General features: G+C 38.5%; 1 protein-coding gene across 1 annotated transcript; it reads right to left on the minus strand.

The window, feature by feature from the left end:
* Positions 1 to 2844: 2844 nt before the first annotated feature.
* mtnr1al (melatonin receptor type 1A like) lies at positions 2845 to 16123 on the minus strand. Its single transcript, XM_056250391.1, has 2 exons — positions 15455 to 16123; positions 2845 to 3648 (listed from the first exon to the last, which is right to left on the minus strand). The coding sequence occupies exons 1-2, from the start codon at positions 15717 to 15719 to the stop codon at positions 2879 to 2881; spliced, it is 1035 nt and encodes a 344-aa protein (XP_056106366.1). The 5' UTR covers positions 15720 to 16123; the 3' UTR covers positions 2845 to 2878.
* Positions 16124 to 27331: the final 11208 nt, after the last annotated feature.

The raw sequence follows: 27331 nt of genomic DNA on the forward strand, positions 1-27331 counted from the left end.
GCTGCCGATTACAATAGGCAGTAACTTTGGAGGCCTATGGGAAAAGGCATTCCACTAAGTTTAAAAGTAAAAATGGGGGCTCATACTGTTAAATCCTTCCATGCAATAGTGAGTATTATTTAAGGTGTCACAGTCACATTATCAACTGATTTAGATTCAAGACCCAGCTTTTACATTGAACATCAAGTGGAAACCCAACACAGAAATTGTTTATTGTGCAATTTCAAGGTTTCATGCTCTCGGCAGCCAGTAATTCACCACATAAAAACGTATTGTGTTTGGCACAAACCATGTTTACACTTGCAGCAAGTGAACCTCTATTTAATATAGCCTGAGTCATGTTTTCATTTGTCTTGTCTAGTTTTTCTTCATGGTATTTGAGGACCATGATACAACCGATCCACACTGGCATCTGGGTAATTTGGCTAGCTTCTGCCAAGAGAGAGATGAATTTTATTAATTTTTACAAAACAAATGCGAAGCGTGTCTCGACTCGTGAGAAAGTTGCATGGCCTACGAGCTGCAAACGAGTTTAATAAGTAACGATAATACATACAGTTAAACCAAATAATTAAATATTTTTTGTTAAAGACACATATTATAAAGTTGGACAGACTACCGCAAGTTTGAGTGCACTGATATTCAGCATTGCCATAGTCGATGTTGAACATTTGGAAATATCTGGCTGCTGATTATATCTCAAGAGTATGTATTTGACCATATATTCAGCGTAATGGCCTGCCTGGAGAAATCATTTAATCATGTCCAGCCATAGATGCTACTTGACAGTCTATCTTTTGAGCAAAACCTAAGCAGTGTTGTAGAATAACTGATTTGAGCTTTCTGTGTGACGTTTCCCTATTTTATTCTGAAACCCTGAGGCATAAATCTACCATCTACAAACTATTTGTCCTCGCTGACCCACAAAGCTCCCTGTCAGAGATCTATACTTTACTTCCCCCGAACCTGCTTTGAATGGTTAATGATGACTGGCAGCACACTATGAAGAAAACTGCCCTGGGATAGTGTTCATTTCTAAGGTGTGTTGTCTTGCGAGTATTTATTGTTTGTAAAACTCTTGAGGTGCTGAAAACAGCATATGTTTTGGCAAGCATGTTCTTCTGGTGTTCATCTATGAAATCAACCACGTATCAGAAAAGGGTTATTTACTTTAAGTCAAACACCGCTTCCTTTGCCCACAGTGCAGTGAATATTTCTTATATGTGACCCTGGACCACAAAACACTGTATGGGTCAAAATTATAGATTTTTCTTTTATGCCAAAAATCATTAGGATATTAAGTAAAGATCATGATCCATGAAGATATTTAGTAAATTTCCTGCCTTAAATAAATCAAAATTTTATTTGCGTAAGTGGATGCAGCACAATCGCCAACAGAAATGGAAACCTTTAAAAATGATTTTCTCAATATTTCGATTTTTTTGCACCCTCAGATACCCGATTTCAAATATCTCGGCCAAATATTGTCCTATCCTAACAAACCATACATCAATGGAAAGCTTATTTATTCAGCATAAAAAATGGACACATAAGACTGCTTTTGTGGTCCAGGGTCACATATTTTCTTATGTTGCACTGTTAAGCACAGTGATCAGATTTTATTAGGACATATTACTATTAAACATTGTCCTGAGAATGAATGCAGAGCTCAGATTCCAATGGCATTCATAGGAATGTCTACATACTGTATAAAAATATGATTGTTTAATAAATATTTGATCAGAAAATTGTGCAGAGTGGGGATTTCACAGTATTCCACTTATGATATCCAACCACCTTAACACGCAAAAACACAAATATTTGCAGGATGCATGGAAGTGATTTCCATTGCAACACTCAGGAAAATAATATTCTTTTTGCATTTTTTCCAACATTCAACTTCATGAATCTATTGTGAACTGATAAACTGCTCTAACTTCCCACTTGTAATCCATTTTCTTTGTGTTAGTCAGAAAACAGGCAATAATATAATTTTGTAATAATTTGATATAATTTTATCAGTTAATTTGTATTAATATATTTGTGTAAAATAATTTAGAATATTTCAAACATTCTTTTTCTGTAATTGAGGTATATAATAAAGTAATTTCATTTAGCATAACCCTATTCCTTCAGCGACAATATGCTCACAGAAGTAATCTATCAAAATCTCATATATCATACATCCTCTTCACCCTAATAAAATTGATATAATTAAGTTCATTAAATTGAGATTAAATGATGTGTGCATTTAAGTTCATAAACTTAACTATAACCGGAAAATTCTCTCAACATGCATAATAACTCGTTTGACATCCTCCATTAGCACTTCAAATATTCACTAATTGTTTTGTTAGATCTTTCTACAATGTAATCAAATATTTAACATGTAAATGAGACACCATGATCAGGACGATAATGCTGAAATTAAAAATCACCGAACAAGTTTAAAAGAAATAGCATTTCAGACTTTTTAAAAACGTATTATATTCAAACATTACATTTTTAGGCATTTGAATGTTATACTAAATCGATGTTAAATCAAATCAAGCAATATTTTAATTAAAATAGTATTTCAAATGAACATTATCAGAGGTTTTGCTTAGTTTTGTGGCACCATCTTTTACATTTAGATGCCAATTAAATATTTAAATAAGAACTTATGTAGATGATAATGTAAACAAGAAACTCAAGTTCAAACTGTGCAAAATTAAGCATGTACATATAGTGACTCAAAATATGTTCATATTTGGTACAACAAAATTCAAACAATAAAAAAAAATATTCAAATGAAAAAAGATGCATCATTGACTTTTGAAAAACTTTTGAATAACATGAATTTTAAGAATGACACAGTGCTTTTTTCATTGTGCATAACTCAACAATTGAACTTGAAAATAGCAAGTACAATCCTTTTATACTCTTTTCGAAAGTTGTGGTTTAGCACTCCATATATAACACCATTTAGGCAGCTGTTGAAGTATGCCATGAAGTAGCTGGCTGTGAAGAGCCATTCTGGTATATCTTGACCTAGTCTAGGGTGGATAGCAACCGCCAGGCCTATAAGGTTCAACGGAGCCCAGCAGACAGCGAACAGCACAAACACCACAAACATGGTGAGAAAGTTCCGGAAGTCATGAGGCTTGATCTTGGGCCGACTGTCGGGCTTGACCCGTCTGCGGACCTGTATGACGAGGATCCAGATGCGCAGGTAGCAGTATGTGACGATGCCGATGGGCAGAATGAAGTGTACCACCACCACCGTAATGGTGTAAAGCGAGCTCACTGACTGGGCGAAGGTGCACGAGTAGACGCGTGGGTCGTACTGCAGAGACTCCACAAACCAATTGGGGACGATTGCCAGGACAGTCAGTGCCCAGACCAGCACCACATAGCATACTGTATTCTTGTTGGAGAAGAGCTTGTCGTACTTAAGGCTGTGGCAGATATAGCAGTAGCGGTTGATGGCGATACCTGTGATGTTGAAAATAGAGCCGATCACGCTGAGCCCCATGAGGAAGCCACTGATTTGGCAGTGAATGTCGCCAGCGATCCAGCGGTCATGGAAGATGGCCGTTAGGACGAGTGGGTAGGGGTAGATGGCTACTACCAGGTCTGCTATTGCCAAACTCACCACAAATGCATTGCCTGTAGGGACGAGAGAAAAAGATCACTGAAAACAGGGTGTAGAGATATTTCGTGTGGAGTTTTTTATTTTTTTATTCTCTACTAGAATATCACAAATAACAAACTCAAGCATAGAAGGAAATGTCTAGACAACACGTTGCAAATGGGCCGTTGCACGGTTATGCAAGATTCAACCTGATCTCATGAGACAACGCAACTGGTGGCAATTTCGAAGGAATTCGCACAATGTGATTTGCACAGACACTTGCGATTTCAGTGGGGTGTTAGCAGATCTTGTGAAAACATGAATGAGAGAATTCATGCGAATTAGCCAACAATTCGCTAAAACATTATGATTAGCCAAGAGAGAGTGTTGGCAATATCATATCCCCTTCAGAATCCTATATTCTCGATTCCACCTAAACCCCAATTCCTGTAAAAACATAGTGTGTAATTATGATATCTTGTTTTAGCTATTAAAAAGAGCTTTTCTTACCAGGTTAGTGCTTTGTTAAGCTAGAAGGATAACGTTCAAAAAAGTTAAATGTTTAATTTGACCATTTTTAGGTTTACTAATGTGTTCATCCATCCATTCTCCAAAACACTTGTCCTTTATTGGGCTGTGGGTATAATGTGATGTGATGTGTAATTTAAAAGCATCAATCTCATGATGATTAAGAATAAATACACCATAAAGTGATTTCTATTATTTCTAATCTGAATAAATATGAATTCAAAATGGTCTCAGTCATTGGATCCTGTGCAATAGGATCTTGCGTGACACTGCCATGACAGTAGAAGAAGACATTGTGCATTACTTCTCGCTATAGCGCCCATTGTGGAAACATTAAAAATGCAAGGATTGTCAGTTATTTATTTGTATAGTGTTTTTAGGGTGCTTTCACATAGTTTGGTTCATTTGGTCCTGACCAAAGGCGAAAAATTATACCTTGTAGCATTTTTCAGGGGTTTCGGTTCGTTTTCACACCACACTGATTGCTCTGGTCCGAATCAGTTGATGAGTTGATGAAACCAACCAAAATATAGTCATGTGACAACATCCACATCACTCAGTTGGCCAGATGTGTCTTGAACATATTTCCATAACTGCACTTCGATTGGTCTGAATTAACGTGCGGGGAAATTCCAACAGAACTCCTGGAAGTAAACAAAGAGGAGGAAAATCCGGCTGACATGCGGAGAATTCGCTCACAATTTATGTTCAGAATCAGCACGAGCTTTATCCTTTCGTAAATCCCCTCATAAACAACAAAGTCTAGACGTGATACAAATAAGAGATTCACTGTGCAGTGCGGACAACTTCAGTGTTTATGATGAGAGTTTTAGTGAGAGTGCAGAATGCGGAAAGTCAGTCATGGCTTAAAGGGATACTTCAGGATTTAGCATTAAGCTTTGTATTAGTAGAAAACTTGTAGTACTATTTTCGAATTACCATGCTTTCCACCCACATATCCCCCTGAGACAAGAGATTTATGTATTTTTTGTCTGGAAAAAATCCTCCGATGACGCAAAAATCGTCATTTTGCGTCATCGGAGGATTTTTTGACCAGAGGCTAAAGACTACAGTCAGTAGTAGGGGCTGTCCCGCATGTTCTCAACCCGCCCACAGAGGGTGGGATCTCACTCACAGAATGTACACATAGTGTCAGCCATATTTTTTTTGGAAGCTAAGCTAGCAGGCTCTTGTTCTGTGGAGAAAGCTGAGTAGTAGGGGTTACCATCCTCTTTTTCCCGGACATGTCCGGCCGTCGATGTCCGGGATTCAGCTTTTGCTTTCTGCAGTCGCCATTCATTGTTTGAATGAATGAATGAACTGAATTCATTCCGATTGGTGAATCTGAATGTAGTGTTTACATGAACGCTAAACAAGTGATCGGTTGATGTGCGTTTTAACATTGCTAAGAAAATTCCCGCTCCTCCGTGAGAGATACGAGACCGGTGCGTCTCACAGGTGTCGCTCATCGGTAATCACGCCACCGGCTTCGCGTTCCCGCGTCCCGCGGCCCTCACTCGTCCTGCTCGTCACAGTAAACATAATGAATGGCGACTGTAGAACGCAAAAGCCGAATCCCAGACATTTTGGGCGATCTCGAAAGACATTTTCGGGCAGACTCATCACGGAGACTCACTAGTAGCCTAGACTTGTTGTTTAACTACTGCGCTCTGTTACCGGTAGGCGTGGCCTCCTAGGGCAGCGAAGCAAGTGCATTCTGGGAGTTGTTGTCTTTCATCCACATAAGCCAAAAACACATTTTCTGGCTTTTCTCAGTCTAGAAAGCTCCAAATTCAAAAATAATTTCACATTTCTTCTACATAAATGACCCATTTTAAATACACATTCATCTTTCCAGAGGTGAAGTATCCCTTTAAAGGGAGCGCTATTGACAATCTAAATAATAGTTTTGTTTGACTACGGCAGCTGGTTTAGTCCAAAAACGTGCAGTTCTTTGGCAGTTGGGTCTGTTCGAGGTCGGATCACATTCTCACCACAAAGAGAACCGCTCCAGAGTTCATTTGAAAGCGTACCGAGACCTCCTCGCACGCTTGTTTGGTCCGCTTTTGGTGCGCACCCGAGTGCGCTTGCTGCTTTCACACCTGCCCAATCGAACCGCACCAAGGGGGAAAACGAACTCTAGTGCGATTCAACCGAACTAAATGAGGCAGGTGTGAAAGCACCCTTACAATCCATGTTGTTTTATAGCCATGTTAGCATGTTTGCGAGTTTTGCGCACTTCACCATCTGGACCCAAAAAGACTTAAATTCTGACTTTATAATTGCAACAACATTCCGAATAATTTGCTACAAGGCATGATTGGCTCAAGCTCAAAAAAGAAGCATCCGTGAACAAAGATAGCAGATTTCAAATTGCGTATGCCATTAAGATTATTTTATCCAGGTGTTATAGACTAATTTCAACATGCAATGACTCATTAAATCAAGCATGCAAAGTTAAAGCATTTGCATTCATATACTTGAGGCCTGACTGTAATGCAATAGAGGAACCGCAGAACACCTGACTGAACACGTGAGAAAAGCTTGTAATCATACAAATCATCTCATTTAGCATTAACAGTCCAGGATGGTAAAATCTCTTGTTGGCCTCTGTTGTGCGACTGAAATTACCAGACATGTTACCTTTCATGTGTGGATTATCATTCTTTACTTTGCAACGAACTTCAAAACCCAATCTGTGTGATAAGCCCAAAACAAATAGACGTGCTTGAAATGAGTCACAAACAAACCTTATGTGCAGTAAATATCAATATCAAACTGTGTGTAGACAAATCCAGGGGTTTCAAACAATGACCTACACGGTATAATTGGATCTTGAAATGTTTGAGCAATGTCTTCATACTACATTACACTGTAGCTCATGTAGCTAAAGATGGCACACATTATAGGACCAGTGATTGGCCTTTCTTCTTTAATGAAAGGATTTGCTAGTTCTGTGTAACTACATTAACAAGCTTATAACATCTAATGAAACAATTAAAACGTGTCCATGCCTGTAGAGTACTTTGAACACGTGCATTCATTTTTTTATGAAAAAATAATGAAACGACTAATTAAATTGTTTTATTTTGAATTTCAATATCTATTTAAAAGGCACCTTTGAACACTCCAGGTACTAGATGCTCCATTAAACAAGTGCTGCATTGTGCCAAGCATGCCTCACATCTGCGCTAATCTCCCACGTGTCTCCCCGCAGGGCTCGTACGTGAACAACGCAGTTATTCCAAATGATTTTAACCCTCCTATGCCGGTATCATTTTTAACATTTTTGATATTTTAGTTTACTTTCAGGTGTTTTCTAAATTGCTCAAACCAGAGTGCCATATCTTCTGCTTGTCGACTCAATCCATCAGGGTAACACTTTACTTGAAGGGGTGTACATAAGACTGACATGACACCTTCATAACCATGACATGACATATGTCATGAATATGAAGTAGGGTTTATGCATGTTTATGACAACTGTCATTAAGTGTCTTTCGCTCAATAATGACATTTTGAATGCAAATATGACATTGTTTAAGATGTCTTTGTTATGACACCTTGACATAAACCATAACATCATAACCTGTCAGTGCCTTTGTCATGACAACTTGACATTAAATTAATTTAAACTATCATGTGGTTGGTTTTGACATTGGCTGTCATAAGGCCATTATAACTGTGTCATGAATATTTTCCGTGACCTCAACTACAGTGGTACAAATTGAATTTGTCATTAAACAGTTATAATGGCTTCATGACAGCCAATGTCAAAACCAACCACCTGACAGTTTAATGTAATGTTAACCAATAAAGCTAAGTGGTTTCTTAAGTTTGATAATTAATCTGCTATGTCATGTTTATGACAGGTTGTGTTGTCTTAGTAATGTCAAGTTGTCATGACAAAGACACTGCCAGGTTATGATGTATTGGTTTGTCAAGGTGTCATAACAAAGACATCTGAAACAATATCATATTTGCATTAAAAATGTCATAATTGAGCGAATGACACTTAATGACAGTTGTCACAAACATGCATAAAACTTCCTTCATATTCATAACATGTGTCATGTCATGATTATGAAGGTGTCATGTTAGTCTTATGCACACCCCTTCAAGTAAAGTGTTACCTCAATCAGCAACTAATGAGAGCAGTAATTGTTACTTTATTTGCCTTAACAGTGTTTCACATTGAGGTAGAGCTCATCTCAGTTTTCTGAACATGTTAATGGTGCATCATTAACATGTCATCTCAGTCATCATCACAGTGCAGAAATTGGGGACAGGTTTGCATGATCGACTCCAGATATTCAGATCCAGTGATGTGGAAAAGTGTATGTAGTTACAAAGGTGTCAAATGATATGAAGACACGATGAAGTACTGTAATTCTGGTTTTGTTTGTTCAAGATTTTCTGTGTTGCACAGGTAGCACTACACAATTACTCCACAGATCACCTTGCCTTGCTCAACAGATATCTGTGATGACAGGACACATGTAAATTCATGCCTACAGCCTGTCACTCTGAAACAAGCTTGCAGCGTTGTTCTGCGAGTTCAGTTAGGTGATCAAAGTAGTAGACTTTTTACTGATGGATGTGTGTGATTTTTGATGGACTGGATTGTTCTTCATATGAACTCTGTTGGCTTTTTCTCCCTTTCTGTTTGCCACAGTTGCCTTGTGCTTGCTTAGTTGGGGTTTAAAAGATACTTCATATTCAGTAATATTATCAATTTTACTGTACTGACACTGTTGAATGAGAAAAAAAACTTGAACTGAATTGAGCTGGATGATGACACTGTTGTCTTCTGTAGAGCTTCTTTACAGCTCAGATTGAATTTGTTTCATAATTGATGAATTTCGCAACATTGACCCTGTTATTGAACTGAACTGAATCAATATTGAACTGACTTAAGCTGAATAACAATACTGTTGTCTTGTCTGCAATAGCTGAATTGAACTTATTTGAAAATTTATGAACTGAAACACTGAACTGAATTGAGCTGAATAATGACACTACTGTCTTTTTAGAGCTTCTTTACAGCAGTATTTGCATTTGTCTTACATTAAAATTTGCATCATTGATTAGTGATTAGTAGAGATAAGTTATTCATAAGTAGATTAAATGGCATCATTTGCAGGTGGTGGAGTAATAACTTCTGCTAATTATTCGATTCCAGATTGCAATTAAAAGACAGGGTAGGCATATTTGTTCCAGAATTTTTTGTTGTTGTTGTTATGCAGTCTCTTCACATTCTGATAGCAATCACTAAGTTAAGTATTTATATGTATATCGTCTGTGGAAGGTGTAGGACCGTAAAATGTTTATACACCTCTGCGCACCTGCTCGCGCAGACATCACACGTCATCAGTGCGTTTCATGCTATGAGTTAGACAAACGTCAGTCACCGAGCACCGCAACCGAAACAGCAGCCACCTTTTACAGTTCCCTTCTGAACCAAAACATCAAGCTTATCTTGCTTTCACGCCATAACTACTGTAGCTTGGAAGAAATGGATACTGGTGATGTTATACTCGAAGCGGTTTGTTACTTAAATTTATGTCTCTCAATGGCAACAATATCATCGCCTAAATGAATCTGCAGCAGTCAGGTGGTACAGGTCAGTGCTCTTTAAGCTGTTTATGTTCATTATTATTGAATTGTTATGTGCTTTGAGACATGAGGTAGTTTAATGCCGTTTCTCATCCCGTGACGCTTTGCAGACTCTGCTATGTTCGATCATGTGTTTTGAAGGAGGCGTGACTTTGGAGACGCTCTGAAGGGAGGGTGGGATCTCATGCTTTCAAATCTAACTTGCCATTGCTAGCTTCTCTGAAAATGTCCTACCAATTTAACAATGTAACATTATTATAGTTCTATCATGACTCTTCTAGTAAGAGTTTAGCATGGTAATGGATATGACATTGTTATTGTTATTGTACTGTTGATTTTTGCTGCTGCTACTGCTGCTGAGCAAGTACTGAGCATGTAAGACATGCTGCTGCTGCTGCACAAATAGTATATATGAAATTAGCCGTAGCAGATCTATACAGGTGGAGCTGGATCTATCAGCCTGCTCTATCTAGAGTTTCATGACAGAACTTGGTATTTAATTTACATATGTCATGATTCTGCCATCATGTTATTGATTATTCCTAGTCGTGTGGCAGGATCATGACAGAACCAATGTATTGTGTACAAGCGCATGGCCAATTGTTTGGCCATGTGCTTGTGGTGTCTCGTTACGTCACCCCGCCCCCTTGTTATCCTCGTCTTGTCATTATTGTCTAGTCAGTTTCACCTGTCCTCGTCATTAGTGTTCCCCATATAATCCCCTTGTGTTTGCTGTCCTGTGTCGGTTCATTGTTTGACGTTGTGTGTTTCTAACAGTGAGTATTTCATAGAGAAGTCAGTTATTCAAGAAGTGTCTGTTCGTGTCTTTATTTTGTTCCTGTCTTAGTCTGGAGTGTTCTACCCTGTCTTGTTTACCCCCTCGTGGGTTTTGTTTTCCTGTTTTTGTATCAATAAATCCTGTGTTCATTGCATCTGCTGTCTGCGCCTGGGTTCACCTTCCTCCACGTAACAGAATGAACCGACCAGAACCGAACCCAGCAGACATTACGTCCTCTTATGTCAGGCATAACCTTGATGATCTTAAGGATTGGTGGCACAGGATCATCGCTGACTCTAAGAGGGGCAAACTCCCGATTCCCTCCCAGGGAGAGTTATCATTGTGTGAGTATGCCCGGGTCGCCAACGAGAGGAGGTTTTTCCTGCCTGATCACCTCCTAAACCGCTACCTCATTGCGGGTCTCAACTCTCCTCCACCCCTGGCTGAACGGGAGAGCCTGGTTTGCCATTCGTTCGCTGATGTGGTGGATTGTTTATCGAGGAGAGAGTCCCGGGGGTCCATCTTGTCTTCACCACCAGTCAAGCTGCCAGTTATTCCGGAGGGTCGTGTCCTAGGCGTCGTTTCCCAGGGGAATCAAGCTGGTTCCACTCCCGTGACGTCATCCGGACCCGAAGGTCTACTCGGCAAACGAGAGAGACGGCTGTCGTGGGAGTCGACTTCGGAGTCCTCTTCCACTGAGACTGCAGTCCCTGCTGTGCTTCCGCAACTGGTCACAAGCCCGGCTACGTCCTCTGCACCGCGACCCAGGAAGAAGAAGAGGAAGAAGGGAGCCTCTTGTCCTCCGTCTCTGTCTTCCCCAGAGCCCGCTCCAGCGAGCGCCGTCCCAGAGCCCACTCCAGCGAGCGCCGATCCCAAGTCAGCTGCTGTGAGAGCTGCGGCCGATCAAGCTCCAACAAGCGCCGTGCCAGAGCCCGCTCCAGCGAGCGTCGATCCCAAGTCAGCTGCTGTGAGAGCTGCGGCCGATCAAGCTGCAGAAGCAGTCCTGCGATCGGTATCAGCTCATCAAAGGATGCCTGTTGTCATTGCCGCTGAGGCTTTAGATAATTGTTTGTCAAGTCTTGTCAAAATCCTTGAACCTGTCTGTCCTGCCTTGTCCTCAACACCCGAGCCTGTCACGGTGAGCGCAGCACCCACGCATGTCTCCGTGAGCGCTGCACCTGGTCCTGTCCCTGTGAGCACAGCACTCGATCCGGTCCCTGTCTGTCCCGTCTTGACCCCAGCCACGGTATCTGCCACTGTGAGCGCTGCACCCGAGCCTGCCGCCGTGATCGCTGCACCCTGTCCTGCCCCTTCGCCTGCTATGTCCCATGTCAGGAGTCCCGGTTCCTCATCCTCTGTGTCCTCGTCTGAATCTGTTGCTGCTAATTCCCGGTCTGTTTCCCCGTTCGTCCCTGTTTCCACTAGTCCCCGGTCTGTTTCCCCGTTTGTCCCTGTCTCCACTAGTCCCCGGACTGTTTCACCGTTCGTTCCTGTCTCCACTTGTCCCCGGACTGTTTCCCCTGTCACCATTAAACCCCGGACTGTGTCGCCCAAGCCCCCTCCTCGTGTGTCCCCCTCCAAACCTGCCCAGAGTTCTCGTCCTCAGCCCTCATCCCATGGACCCAAGATCCCCAGTTCCCCCGTCCACCCTGGACCTTCCCCCATGAACTATGTGTTTCCTCCACCTCCCTTGCCTTGTATGTTGTTCTTGATGTTTCACCCGAACCCTGTTATTGTTTATTCATGTATGCCATTGTTGATGTTCACCATGTTTTGTTGGTTCTTGTCCATGTCTCGTTCAGTCTTGTCTTGTGCTTAGTGTCCCTTTGAGGAGCGTCTGGAAGCCGCTCCTTAAAGTGGGGGTTCTGTCATGATTCTGCCATCATGTTATTGATTATTCCTAGTCGTGTGGCAGGATCATGACAGAACCAATGTTTTGTGTACAAGCGCATGGCCAATTGTTTGGCCATGTGCTTGTGGTGTCTCGTTACGTCACCCCGCCCCCTTGTTATCCTCGTCTTGTCATTATTGTCTAGTCAGTTTCACCTGTCCTCGTCATTAGTGTTCCCCATATAATCCCCTTGTGTTTGCTGTCCTGTGTCGGTTCATTGTTTGACGTTGTGTATTTCTAACAGTGAGTATTTCATAGAGAAGTCAGTTATTCAAGAAGTGTCTGTTCGTGTCTTTATTTTGTTCCTGTCTTAGTCTGGAGTGTTCTACCCTGTCTTGTTTGCCCCCTCGTGGGTTTTGTTTTCCTGTTTTTGTATCAATAAATCCTGTGTTCATTGCATCTGCTGTCTGCGCCTGGGTTCACCTTCCTCCACGTAACAACATAAACAATAGAAGGCAATAGAAACAATAGAATGTAGTTCAGTCAGTCAGCAGCTTTCTCCACAACATAACTTCCCTGACATGCTGCTAGTGAACTGAGGGCTACTTCATTGTTTTTGTTCCCTGTAATTTTTCCCTCATACTTCATACTCTGGGATTCCCTTATGCATTTATGCACATGCGCACTCTTCGAAAACAGCGATGATTTTTGACACGCTAAAATGTATACATTGAAGAGAGCTACGAACCACGTAAGTTTGCGACGCTGTTCGCGAATGTTCGTTGGAGCTATGGTTTCGGGAAACACCAAATCGTTCAACTGCTGGTAACGACAGAACTTGAGACCATAGTTGGCTAACAATGTTTTTGGGAAACGCACCCCTTTCTGCTACTTAAATAAATATGACGACTTCAATGTCACAAGAATTGAGGTCAAGAATATTTTAAATTTGTGAGCTATAAATACATTTTTGGCTATTGATGAAAATGGAAATGGGACACAAATTGAATTTTGTCACTTGTGCGTGACTCAGTCTGAAATGTCAGGACCTGTGATGGAATAAATCATCACATTTATCACATATTAGCTTTGATCCAGATCCACTATCTGTAATGGATCTGCCCTCACTGAGCATCAAGTGGGCGAGAAAAGTACAGCTGCACGTGTTTAAAATGAAAACACATTTAAAGACCTACATAGAGCTATATAGTGCCTTATAGTATTGTCTGGTCATTGCTATACACTGAAAATTTTTCAATACCAAAAATATTATTTTACACTTTCACATTTCAACATATTGAGAAGTTTTTCTTACAAGAAAAAAAAAAAACATTTCCCAGTAGTGCAAGAAAAATAAACTATATAGATAATAAGTGTTCTCTTCTTATACACAGTCCTGCTTCTCAAGTAAATGTATCTTGTTTCAAGGATCTTTAGATATTTTTCACTGAAAGCATGGTGAAAATACTGATACAAGAAAATGTTGTTTTGCAGTGTACTTATGTCAAGGCTATGAAAGAAAAAAAGAGAGAGAAGGGAATCACCAATAGATCATATGAGGTGCAAATAATGTGATGGTATCTCTAAACAAACACACACATCACATTGCAGCAAAACACTAGAGCTCTAATTACTGGGGGTGTGTCAGCAGTTCATGAACCCCTCTCACTGCCAGCTCCTGCATTAAAATGGTGTTAATGGCTTCATATAGAGGAAATATTGACAATACAAACCACAGTTTGTTTAGTGTTCCTTCAGGGAGTCTAATCAACAGAAATGAACATCACATAAAAGAACATTTCTGTCTGGAACTATTTAGTTATCTAAAAGACTGCACGTGTTGCATTAGCCAGATAATTATAAGATCTATATGTGTCTGGTTAACAGGTATCTCAGTTTCAAGCTCTGTTTGAAACTTTATTTCTCATTAAAAAAAAAGGGGAGATCATTAGAAAAGATCATCAAATGTTTCTTATTGGTTGTATCTTTTAAAGGTCAATCATTAGTTGGTCAGACAAAGTGACTGCACATTAGAAACACTTTAAAGTTTAAATCTCCTAAGGAAAAGGTCAGGCTGTGCTGTGTTCATGAGATAAGACCATGCAGTGGCCGGAGGTAGATTGAGATGTTGCAACTCACGCCACAGACTAAAACTGAGAATGTTAGCAGAGCCGCAAGCAGAGGCATCCATAGAGCAGCTGATACCACCATGCTTTTGTCTTTTCAGTTTGACGCCTCATGTGATCATAATGGTCTGGAAATCATTGATGAGTCGATTACTCTGTCTGAATCTTTAAAAACAAAAGAATGAGCAGAGATAACTGATAGTCAGTTATTGGTACTTTAATATCGGGTCAGTGAATAAATATCACCATTTGACAATGGGAAATGATGCCTGGTGATCACAGTTTGTTGTGCAAATTGTTGTTTGCATAATTAATTGTTTTTCAGCCGTTAATTCTCAATAAAGTTTAACAGTTAAACAGACAAAACTATGGTGAAAAGTTGTGACAATTTAGCTCGCAAAACAATTGTGCATAAATATGATTAGTATTGCATTATTATTATTATTAATAACCTATTATTGTTGTTGATGTTAGTTGAGTAGATAGGCCTATTATTAGTATTAAGAAGGAGTTGGAGTATTAAGTAGGAGTTGAAATAGTAAGGAGTTGAAAAGATAATGACTCATGCTGCAAAACATTATTATTATGAAGAAGAGGAAGAAAATTAAAAAGATGAAAAATAATAACTGCAGGGGGAAAAAGGGTTGATTTGGTTTGCTGGTCTTACAGGTCAGACTGCTCTGTTGTCTTGTTTTAGCGGGATTTTGGGCACTTTTATTAGTTAGTCAGGTTTAAAGACCAGCATAGGTGATAATAATAAATATTCATAATGCTTTTAGACTAATGCTTATTTATTTGCAACTCTGTCAAGAATAAAACCATTTTTAAAATGATGTTCTGTTCTTGATCAATCAGAGATATCAGTCGATATCACTAATAATGTTACTTCAGAAGCTTATTGCCAATAAAACACAAATACATAAACTGTCAGCATGATGAATTATAGAGATGAAGACATTTACCTGCCTTCCTGAGCTTTCTGTTTCTGAAGACTGATACAATGACCAACAGGTTGCCCAGAACATCTACTATAATCGTAGTGATCAGAACACTGGAGAGTAAAGTCACCACCCAGGGGAAAGAGATGTACTTGCTGTCCCGATTTCCTGTCGAAATGTTTCTCAGAGGGGCGTCCGTTCCCTCCACCATCCTCAATTCATCATTACAGGGCAGCAGTGAGGGGTCCAGTCCTCCGTGCCACGGGTATCTTCCGCGCAACGGGCGCATCCAGACACCGAGCTGCTGCGGGTCGTGCTCCAGTTCAGTTGTGCGCTTTTACAGCTGCCATAAAAGGATTTCGAGTTGATAAAATGGAAAGCAGTTATTAAATCGTGAATCAAAGGAAAATAGTACCGTGTCAAATAAACATGCGGCGATTCAGACTCGTTTTTAGACATACAATCCCGCTTGACAAGCGGAGGGACATTTGTAATCCAGCGTCTCTTTGGTCGATCATGGGAATTTATGAAGCGCGCTGTGCTTGTCAAGATGCCCATTCATAAATCGGATTCATGTGCACATGAAATACAAGTCGTGTTCATTCACTTCTTAACCGTGCGTCTCTCATTCACAATTCTGCCTCCAAGAAAGACGCCATGGCTACAATAGTGGATAAACACCTCCCAAACTTCAAAAGTTCTCACTTCGTCACCGTCAGACGCAGTTGGAGATCCAGAGACCTGTTTCATTTATATCCGCATGTGCTCTGACTTGTGTTGCCTTCGTGTGAAGCTGGATGCTGCTGATGCTCGTGCTGATCATGTGAGGGCAGCTGGTGACTACAGCTTGGAGAGCGCAGTTAAAGCTCACTGTCGTGTCCCAATTAGCAGGTGTAGGCTACACGAGAGGACACTATAACCACAATGCGATTTATGGGGGGATGGGGTCGGTCTGACCCTTACAGCTGCCCTAAAAATGTTTGAAACGAAGTCGGGGGTCTTGGAAGCCCATTTCAGCCACATGAAATATAAATCTTAACCCTCTGGTGTCGTTCGGTCATTTTAGACAAAACTATTTTTTTTGAAAACTACTCTGTGACTTTTCTGGCAGTCATATAAAAAAAAATCGACTTGATTTGAAAAAGCTAAATGGTGGTAAAAAAAAAGTCACATTTGTGTTGTTCGCACTCTAACAACACAAATGTGTTTAAATCGCTAACTCGCTAACAAATGCGCTAACTCGGGCTCAATCGGCCCAAATTAAGTCCGGCATCCGACCAGCACGGAAGGAATTTATACAACCTCAATCGTACAAATTCGTACGTTTTTTTGCTAATTCGTACATATTTTACGAGTTACCAAATTCGTAAGATTTCGTACGAATGACCTACCCCTGACCCCGCCCCTAAACCTACCCATCACATGGGTTTAGACAAATCGTACAAATTCGTACGAGTCAGGTCGTACGAATTTGTACGAATTAGCCACCTTTTAATCACTCGTACGAATTCGTACGAATTGCTCGTGAGATAGCATTGGTCTTTACGTGTTACTGTCTTCTCTCGTGGCAAAGTATTTTTGATTAAATGCAATACATTTTCTCATATGTATTTTCTCGTTGTTTCATCTGAATCCATAAATGAAAAGGTTTTAATGATATCCGTGCATTAATTAAATGTTAGCGAATGTTTGACTATTCCTTTTAACTCTAATGAAAATAATGTCCAAATCAGTTAGAATGATCAAATGTAACAATTTATTATGTCAGGTAAATGTATCATTCACATTTCATAATCAGTTCAAAGATAATCAATACAAAACATTAAATGCTCTGGAATAAAGAGGGGAAATGTTAACCCGACATTAGAAATACATGATGCTGAGAGTCTTGGCGACTTGAGTCTCAGCATTCACGGGCCACGGGCTGATCTGAGGTACAGAAGGCCCCGAGGCCCTTGCTCATTATATAGACAGAAACTTCTTTCACATGAAACATGTGCTAACAATGGATATTTGCATTCAGAGGTTACACCTTTTGAGGGTAGGAGACCATTTGTCTAGAGACCACATTCCTTTGTGTGCCAGTTATCTCTAAACTCTTTAAAACCTTATTACCTTTTGTTTTACTTATTTGGGAATGAGACACTTGTACCAGTCACCCCGAGACATTTCGAATGATACTAAATATGTATAATACTCAATGATAATTATTCACATTAAACCATATAGATTCTTGTGTGAGTTTGGGTAATCTCTGCAAGAGCGGAGGATGAGGGGAAGAAATGTAGGATGCGGGAGGTGAGAACTTCGTCTCAATTGTGCCCAAGGGGGAGTTCAAGTGTTAATTTGCAGCAAGGTCCTTTGTCTACCCGAGGCTCAGTCTTACAGAAATTAAAGGGAAATGCAATGCAGAAAAAAGATCTGTTTGTTTTGATTTCTGTTCTTGTCTGTGTTTGGTTAATCTGTTAATTAGTTCAGTTCTGTCTTTCTCCACCCCCTGCCTGTTTGTTTATATGGTTTTTGATTTGATTTGAGTTTCAGTTCAGCTGTGTCTCGTTAATTAGTCTCATTAGTTCATCTGTTTTCTGTCTATTTAAGCCTTGTGTTTCTTTCAGTTATTTGTCAGTTATATGTTGCATTTAGTTGGTTGTTCTGTACCTGTACCTGTACCTGTACCTGTACCTGTACCTGTACCTGTACCTGTACCTGTACCTGTACCTGTACCTGTACCTGTACCTGTACCTGTACCTAGTGGTGGGCAGATCGAGGCTTCGTGAAACACTGAAACAGTTGAAGCAAATGTGCCGTATTGTGTCGAGTCTTCGAAACAATCCGACACCCGTCTCCATGGTGACCCTAGTGGTCAGAACAGTGTAAATGCAACAAAAACCCAGGCCAAACATGCATAAAAACCTCTTTCACAAATCTATTGCAAATGTTTTATTGAAAGTAAAATCTTTCAAATGTAATTATCTAATCATCTAATAAGATTATCAAGTGTATATTATTTTATCAATTGTCAGAGTTTGTTTTGTTAGTTCTATGAATGGCTAATGTCTAATTAAATAGTCTACAAATGTATAAAACTGATCAGAGATCAGGTAAAACCCACAGACACTTGTTCAATGGTTCTCAGTGAATCCTCATGATTCATGGGTCGACAGAGATCATCGCCCCCAGCGGTGAACCATTAAAATTTTGAATTTTAAATTTTGAAATCACGTGACTCTGGCAGTTTGATACACGCTCCGAACCATTGATTCGGGACAAACAATTTGTAAAGGCTTCGAAGCTTCATGAAGCAGTGTTTTGAAATTGCCATCACTACCTGTACCTGTACCTGTACCTGTACCTGTACCTGTACCTGTACCTGTACCTGTACCTGAGATCCGAGATTTTTTTTTGAGTTTGTCTTTGCATAAAGCTGCTGCACTTAGATCCTGTTTCATCCCTGCTGCAACCTTCTTATAACAGAGTGACATTGTAAAATATCAAGAGTGCAATATAGACACACTCGACCTTCCCCCAAACATACATGAACGGGTGTGACTGAAACACAAAGTAGCCTATAAGGTTTTGCAAATGTGTAAAATAAAATCAATAATTTAGCCACAATGCAGAGAAACAACGGACAGCAAGGAAGGGGTTACACTCTAAAACATCAAGAGTACAAAACAGACATTCACTTAAACACACACACACAACACACTTATACACGCATAAATTATATGGTTTGGCTGTAACAATATGGAAAAATTGAGCCAGAAGACTCAAGTAAGAGGTTGATATCAGATTAATTAAGCTCTGATAAAGAATTCCTTTTCAATTTGTTACATATTTATTTAATTTTTATGTTATATGTAACAAAATGTTTTTATCTGTGTTCAGGTTTGACGGTAGTAAAATTAATGGAAAAACTGACACTTCAAATCAACATTTCAAACTACAAATATCTAAACCTTGACAAAAAGTAGTCTTTGAGAATTTCTAAATATATATCCAAATCCACAAACTAATAAAAGTTAGTTTTTATGTAAAAAAAAACAACTATAGACAAGACTCTTTTTATAGAGCTATATTATATTAATCTAGTGTGCATCATTATATAAGTTTTTCCCTTTTTTTACCAGATGACACTAATCTGCCTTCAAAAAATGTCTCTATTTTAACAAATCGAAAAAAGTGTATTATTTTCAATGGGAAAATATTATCATAATTATTGTATATATATGAATTAGTAACATAAAATTGTCTGAAGTATAAAATCATTGGTTACCCGTAAGCCAATCACATAACGTTTGGTTATGACGTGTGTTATTCGCCAGCTCAGCCGCATCGAACTTCCACTGTAAACATGTATGATGCGAAAACGAAAACATCGAGCGAAATACCGGAGTGATGGCTGACCGAGTTTTGCTGCCTCCTTAACCTGATCCTCCGTGAGTGCAACCAAGGGGGACACAATCACAACGATCGCCTTGCCGGCCTTTGGCCTCCCCAGTTTCTCGCTGACGATCGGTCTTTAAACTTTTCCCAAAACCTGTCGGCAGTAGGGCCACAACATCACCTCCATTCAAAATGCTTAACAAACACTCTTCTTGTTCGGGCTTCAGTTTGCAAATGCCGGGAATATTCTCCACAACAGAGCGAATTGCATACCGTGTCTCCATATCCGCGGTCGTTTTCGATTTCCCTAACCTAAAATACAATCTTAAACTCGGTACTTAGCGTCTACGTCACGGCTCTCAGCCCGCCCTCTGTTCGTTGATTGGCCGGCTGTTTTCAGGCCGGAGGAAAACTGAGAGATAGGTTGCTATCTCAGACTAAGTACAGAAGCGAACTGAAATTGAGAGGAATTACGAAGTCTGACATAGTCAGGCTAAGCCCGAACCCCTCCCACAACACTTTTTGGTTGGGAAGTCTGGACTCGATCCATTGAGGAATAATTATTATCTGTTCAGAAATTGTCGGGCCAAATTGCCAGGGCGGGCTTTATACGATGATGGACAGATGATCTGCAGTTTACGTAATCATCACGTTTTATTGTCGAGATCTAATCCTAAACGGAGAACTTGTTCGTATATTCACCTTTTCTATTTCTCTCAAAAATTCTTTTCGTGTTTGCAAGTTCTCCGCGAATCCTTAAATTCTTTTTACAACACCGGCAAAGATCGTTTACACTCATTATTTTACTACTTCTTCCAGCGTGCGTGCAGTTGAGTTCTGTTGACAACTATGCGTCGCTCAACATACGTCACTTACTGCGTTGCTCTGATTGGTTGTAGGTCTATCCAATTGAGTGCAGAGGTTTTTTTTTTCCCTGGTTCGGTTAAGACGCGCCTCATAATCAAAGCCCTATGGAGCAGTATCAGACTCACATTCTGACTAGAATATGAGTATGACAAAGTCAGGCTAATAATTTTGAATGTTTAAGTCATAACTATGACTTCATATTTTTGACATTATGCCATAATTTGTCATAATTTTGACTAAGTATGTCATAATTAGGATTTACCAAAGCATGATTTTTTTATGTAAAGAAACAGGACACAACTTAAGCAAAAGCAGTGCCATCCTTGCTTTATTTCATTGACTTTTGACATTTCAGAAACTTAAAAATCCTCCAGCGATTGCTCCATTACACAGGTGTCATTTTGAAAGATGCATTGAAAACTTGTAACCCCACTTCATTCATCAAAACAAATATGCAAAACCCTTGCACCTCAATGTTAGCCATTGCAATATCTTTACTGTATATACGTATGTGTCAGCTACTGTTTTATTGAACGTGAATGCTAGGTTTTTTCCCATGAGGGTGGCATAGTCTCTTCTTTGAGCTGTAAGATGAAAAGTAAATTTGTGAATTATGAGGTTTGAAGTTTCTTGAATAATTCTAATAAGTGAGTTTCTTGTAATATAGACTGTAAAGATTATTTGCATTTTGATTTCGTTATCTCTTGTTTATATTGCCCTTAGTTTTCTCAGTGTTGGTTGTGCTATGCACGGTTTTGTTTGTTTAATCATTGTGGATGCTCTTCTTTTGTTTTATTTTCAAAAGTAAAGTTATTGTTGCTAAACTAAACTGCTGTTCCTCTCCTCATCTCCTTCTTAATCTGGTCTTGCTGAAAAAACGACCTGTTTACCTTAATTGTAATATCCCAGCAATCCCATCATTCTGTTTTCTAGCGGATATATCACAAATAAAGCCCACACTGGAATACACATCATCCCTTCTTCTTTCTATCGCCAAGAAAACAATTTTGATCAATTGGAAAAATAAAATCACCACCACACAATGGCTACAGTTATTAATAGACCATAATAACAAAGAAAAACAAATTCTATCAATCCCAAATGACCTACATTTAAATATATATATATATATATATATATATATATATATATATATATATATATATATATATATATATATATATATATATATATATATATAAATATAGCACCGTTGCTGCCTCTCTAAACATTAGCATGGCCACATGATGGGTGAATTAATGGCCCGCAGCGATTACATACATTAGGTAAAATGTGTATGCATCAATATTACTGAACATTGTCCAAAAATATATATAGTGTGTGTCTCTTTTGTTTTTCTTTGTCTTTTATCAGATAAAATCAACTAGATTGTAATTATATAAAGAAGAACAATAAGACCATATTTACTTTGCATTTTCACAACTTTCACACCATTTTCACACTTTTTTTTCTCTTTGTTTGTTTGTTTATTGGTTTCCTCTTTTACTATGCATTTATTTTTTATTTTTTGTAAGTTAGATTATTTTGTTACACTTTATTTTGATGGCCCATTTTAGACATACTAACTATAACTAACTTTGCAACATGTCAGCTAACTCTCATTAAAGTATTAGTAGAGTATTCGTAGACCATAGATTATGGTAACACTTTACTTGAAGGGGTGTGCATAAGACTGACATGACACCTTCATAATCATGACATGACATATGTCATGAATATGAAGGAGGGTTTATGCATGTGTATGACAACTGTCATTAAGTGTCATTCGTTCAATTATGACATTTTACTGCAAATATGACATTGTTTGAGATGTCCTTGTTATGACAACTTGACATAAACCAATACATCATAACCTGTCAGTGTCTTTGTCATGGCAACTTGACATTACTAAGACAACACAACCTGTCATAAACATGACATAGCAGATTAATTATCAAACTTAAGAAACCACTTAGCTTTATGGGTTAACACATTAAACTGTCATGTGGTTGGTTTTGACATTGGCTGTCATGAGGCCATTATAACTGTGCCATGAATATTATTCTGGACCTCAACTACAGTGGTAAAAATTGAATTTGTCATTAAAATGTTATAATGGCCTCATGACAGCCAATGTCAAAACCAACCACATGACAGTTGTAATGTTAACCCATAAAGCTAAGTGGTTTCTTAAGTTTGATCATTAATCTGCTATGTCATGTTTATGACATATTTATGACAGGTTGTGGTGTCTTAGTAATGTCAAGTTGTCCTGACAAAGACACTGCAGATTATGATGTATTGGTTTTTGTAAAGTTGTCATGACAAAGACACTGACAGGATATGATGTATTGGTTTATGTCAAGGTGTCATCAAACAATATCATATTTGCATTAAAAATGTCATAATTGAACGAATGACACTTATTGACAGTTGTCATAAACATGCATGAAACCTATATATTTATGACATGTGTCATGTCATGATTATGAAGGTGTCATGTTAGTCCTATGCACACCCCTTCAAGTAAAGTGTTACCTAGATTTTTAGGTTAGGGGTTCGGGTCAGTAAATAAGTTGACATGAAGTTGCAAAGTTGTTTATAGTCAGTAGAGTGTTTGTTGGAGGAGCATCACGATAAAGAGTTAGCAGATATTAAGCAGACAGTCTACTAATACTCTAATGACTGCTAGTTCACATGTAGTTGCAAAGTTACTTATAGTTATTAGAGTGTCTAAATTAATTTGAAATAAAGTGTTACTGATTATTTGTCTGGTATTTGTATTCTCCAGTCCTATATTTGCTTTGGTGTATCTGTTTGTATTGTTTTGGTAAAAAAAAAAAAAAAACATCGGTGAGGGCTTTATGGCTCATAATAAGCTGTCAGTAATGGTATATTTTCTGATATATATTCCACCGCCTCATCATCTGTCAGTGTGCCAGGTCCATAAATATTTTATCCTTTAGGTTGTCATTCACGGTTGGTTTATTGACAAGTTTATGACAGCATAATAGTGGCAAGGCATGTAGGAGTACATACACTCTCACTTACTTCATATTATTATTCTGTGTAAGATAAAAAATATATATATTTTTTTTTTCAGAATTTTTTTTTGAAATTTTTATGAAACTAAGTACAACAACTAAATGTATGATTAATGTGGCAACTGTCCAATATTTCATGCTCCACCATGATGCCATGTATGTACAACAGATTTACAATCGTCTATCAGTTTCCAAACAGACAAATGTGTCAATTGCTGGGGGTCACATAATAACCAGACTTCATTGTTTGCAGAGTATGATGCTGAATGAATGTGCGGTGCGGTGCTCTCCAGCCACCGTATTTAACAATCCAGATGTGATCGAATATTACCAATAAGACTGTTTATCATGCTACGAGTGTACACACAGGGTATCCCTTTAAAAGTAGGACTCGCTGCTTCGTACCAGTGTGTGTGTGTGTGTGTGTGTGAGTGAGTGAAATGGTGTTTTTTTAGGGGTGTAACGATGCCCTCATGTCCCGATTCGATACATATCACGATACTGAACTCACGATTCAATATTATTGCCATACTCCAAGACATATGATAAAAGGTTAACAAAAAATGAACTGTTGATTAAAATGATAAATTTAATATTACATTGTGTGTTTAAATTAATAGGGTTGGACTTCTGGAAATACAGGACAATAGAGACACCAGAATAACAATATTCATGATTCTGAAGCTGAACATTCAGAATTATTATAGACGAATATGCTTGCACTCTTTCACTGACTAGATATATTTAAAATAATGTAGCACTTTTTACTGGTAACATCAGACATTTGGAATTATCAGGACACACATATATTCCCCATTGCATTATTATACATTATATTCAACATTTTATATAGCAGTTTAATGTAGTACTGCTGACACTAAAACTCGAATTTGAAAACTTTCCTCAAATTTTCATTGGGTGAATTATACACAATACATATTGCCACTATCCACGATACATATTGATGCATTTTTGTATTGCGATATATTGTGACACGATATATTGTTACACCCCTAGTGTTTCTTATGGATCTTGACTGGCATCTGAATAATGCTCAATGGCAGGGCTGATTACAGACATTTGGGCCACAACCGATCGAGTTCACAAAAGGTTTGTATGAGGCGACCCTTTTATGCTAATGATCATCCTGGATGAGCTTCTGCTTTGAATCGATCAGTCTCTTGATCAGTTTTGTACTGAATATTGAGGGAACGGTGCAAACAGCTGCTCGGTTGTTGATAATCTTTTCACAGCGTGTAATTGTGGACATTAAAGTCACCATGAAATCAAATTAGACAATTCTTATTTCTTATGGAATGTTCGTATTGCTGTATTTGTCCTTGCACATCTTTTTTTAATTCATCATAATCTTTTATTAAACTAACTCTTCCCCTCTCCCTTGCAATCTATTGTGTTTACTGGCGCGAGGGCGGGACAACCTGTCACTCACATAAGATCGACCAACAATCCAATCAATTCCACAGGGACAAAATAAAGAAAGAAAAAAAAAGACTTTTTTTCTTGTTCGAGAAGACATTTCACCTGGATAACACGTTCAAGATGAGTTAGGCTACTCAGCACTGTTATTAGTTGACACTTATTTCTGAAACCCTAAAGGGTCCTCAGCCGTGAGGAGATTCCTCTGCCTCAAGACAGAAGTATACATTATGTATATCATATTTCACTCGAACATAAATCTTGTGAAATTGCTGAGTTACAGACAGCCCCCGGCGAGCTGAGTCGCAGCTCCTCTGAGTGTTGATCGCTTATGTTTTTCTATGATACTAAACACATTTATTCTATGTGTGAAAGCTAATGAGTCTCCCTCATCCATCGCTAAATTCATTCTGAGATGTCTGGAATGGTAACAGTGTGATGCCCTTTTACTAAAAGTAAATAAAACTAAAATATCTATAAAAACACAGCATTGCATAGCTATTAAAAAATGTAGGTGTTACCAAATAAAGCACATTTCTATATATATTTTTTATGCTATAGCATTCAAAGGTTTGAGGTTGGTAAGATTCCGTAATGTTTGTGAAATTAGTATTTTATTCTCACCAAGGCTGCATTTATTTGATCCAAATATAGTATACTGTAATTTTGTGAAATATTATTACAACTTGAACAGTCTGATTTCTATTTGAATATATTTTGAAATGTAATTTATTCTTGTGATGCAAAGCTGAATTTTCAGCATCATCCACTCCAGTCTTCAGTGTCACATGATCCCTCCGAAATCATTCTAATATGATTGATGATTTAACTCTCAAGAAACGTTGTGCTGCTTAATATTGTTTTGTAGAAACCGTCAAACATTTTATTCAGGATTCTGTGATTAAATAGAAAGTTGAAAAGAACTAGAATAGAAATATTTTGTAACATTCTAAATGTCTTTACTGTCACTTTTGAGCAATTGATCAATGCATTCTTCCTGAATAAAAGTTTAAACGAAAAAAAAAATCAAACTTTTGGAATTTTTGAATCCTTAGGTAATAATGGTAAATTGAAATACAACACAGTGCATTCAGTATATTAAACATAATTTTATTTAATATAGTTCATAGTATTTTCTACAGAGATGGGAAATGGCAAAGACAACACAGATTCTCTCACAGAGGAACTCATTTTAAACATGGGTTTCATCCCACATTGAATTTTCAAAATATAAAAAAAGAGAACGAAAAAATCCATTCGCACATACCGCACCCACTGCACAAACATCCGGCAGATCAGAATAACAAATAATTGCGACAGCTGCCATTAATATGTACATCAACACTGCACTATGTCATTTGAAACACTACAGGCTAAACACTACAGTCAGTGAGGGAAGGAAGCAGTTTCATTGAGCACATGCAATACAATTTGGTGAAACATGCACCCGTCTGATAAATGAATCTCCAAAGCTTTTCACATTCAGGTCATCTTTGCATCCAATAAGATGTGCTGTGGTGGGAATCCCTATTCATAACTTCTCCAAAAAAAAAAAAAGATGACATCACTGTTATGAACACAGATCATAGACAGAAGCGCTTTAGAATATAAAATGCAGCTGTTGTTTGTGATGTACACACACACACTTCTTCAATCAATCCAATTTCTTTCATACTTTGGCAGTATTTTTTATCTTTTTAATGATAAGTAAGCATTATGACAGTTAAGAAGCATAATTGAGCCATACAAAGCTGCATATGGATTTCTTATGGCCTTGTTAGATTGCCTTGGATCACTGGAAACTCTTAAAACTGCGTAACATCTGCGGCACGAGAAGCTAAAGCCAGTGCATAGTTCACATGTAAAATTACTATTCACAAAACACAGCAATTCATACACATCTTAACAGAACAGCCAAATTTCCCAAGAACCAATGACACATCAACTTGCGGGGGAACTATATTTGATATTTCACATTGTGTACTTAATTTTTGATCCAGCAGGGAGCCAGCCTCTGCTGCAGTCGACTGTACAAATCAATATAACCACTATACTGCTGTTTTGTTGTAGTGAAATGTGCTTCTACTGTATATACCCGGCATCACTAAACACGTTTACTATGGCACGCTTGAAAATGATTCAAATGTCTTCAAAGAGCACCACACCT

This window comes from Rhinichthys klamathensis, unplaced genomic scaffold (assembly GCF_029890125.1).
Source record: "Rhinichthys klamathensis goyatoka isolate OS25496 unplaced genomic scaffold, OSU_Roscu_1.1 h1tg000068l_1, whole genome shotgun sequence".
Classification (NCBI taxonomy): Eukaryota; Metazoa; Chordata; class Actinopteri; order Cypriniformes; family Leuciscidae; genus Rhinichthys; species Rhinichthys klamathensis.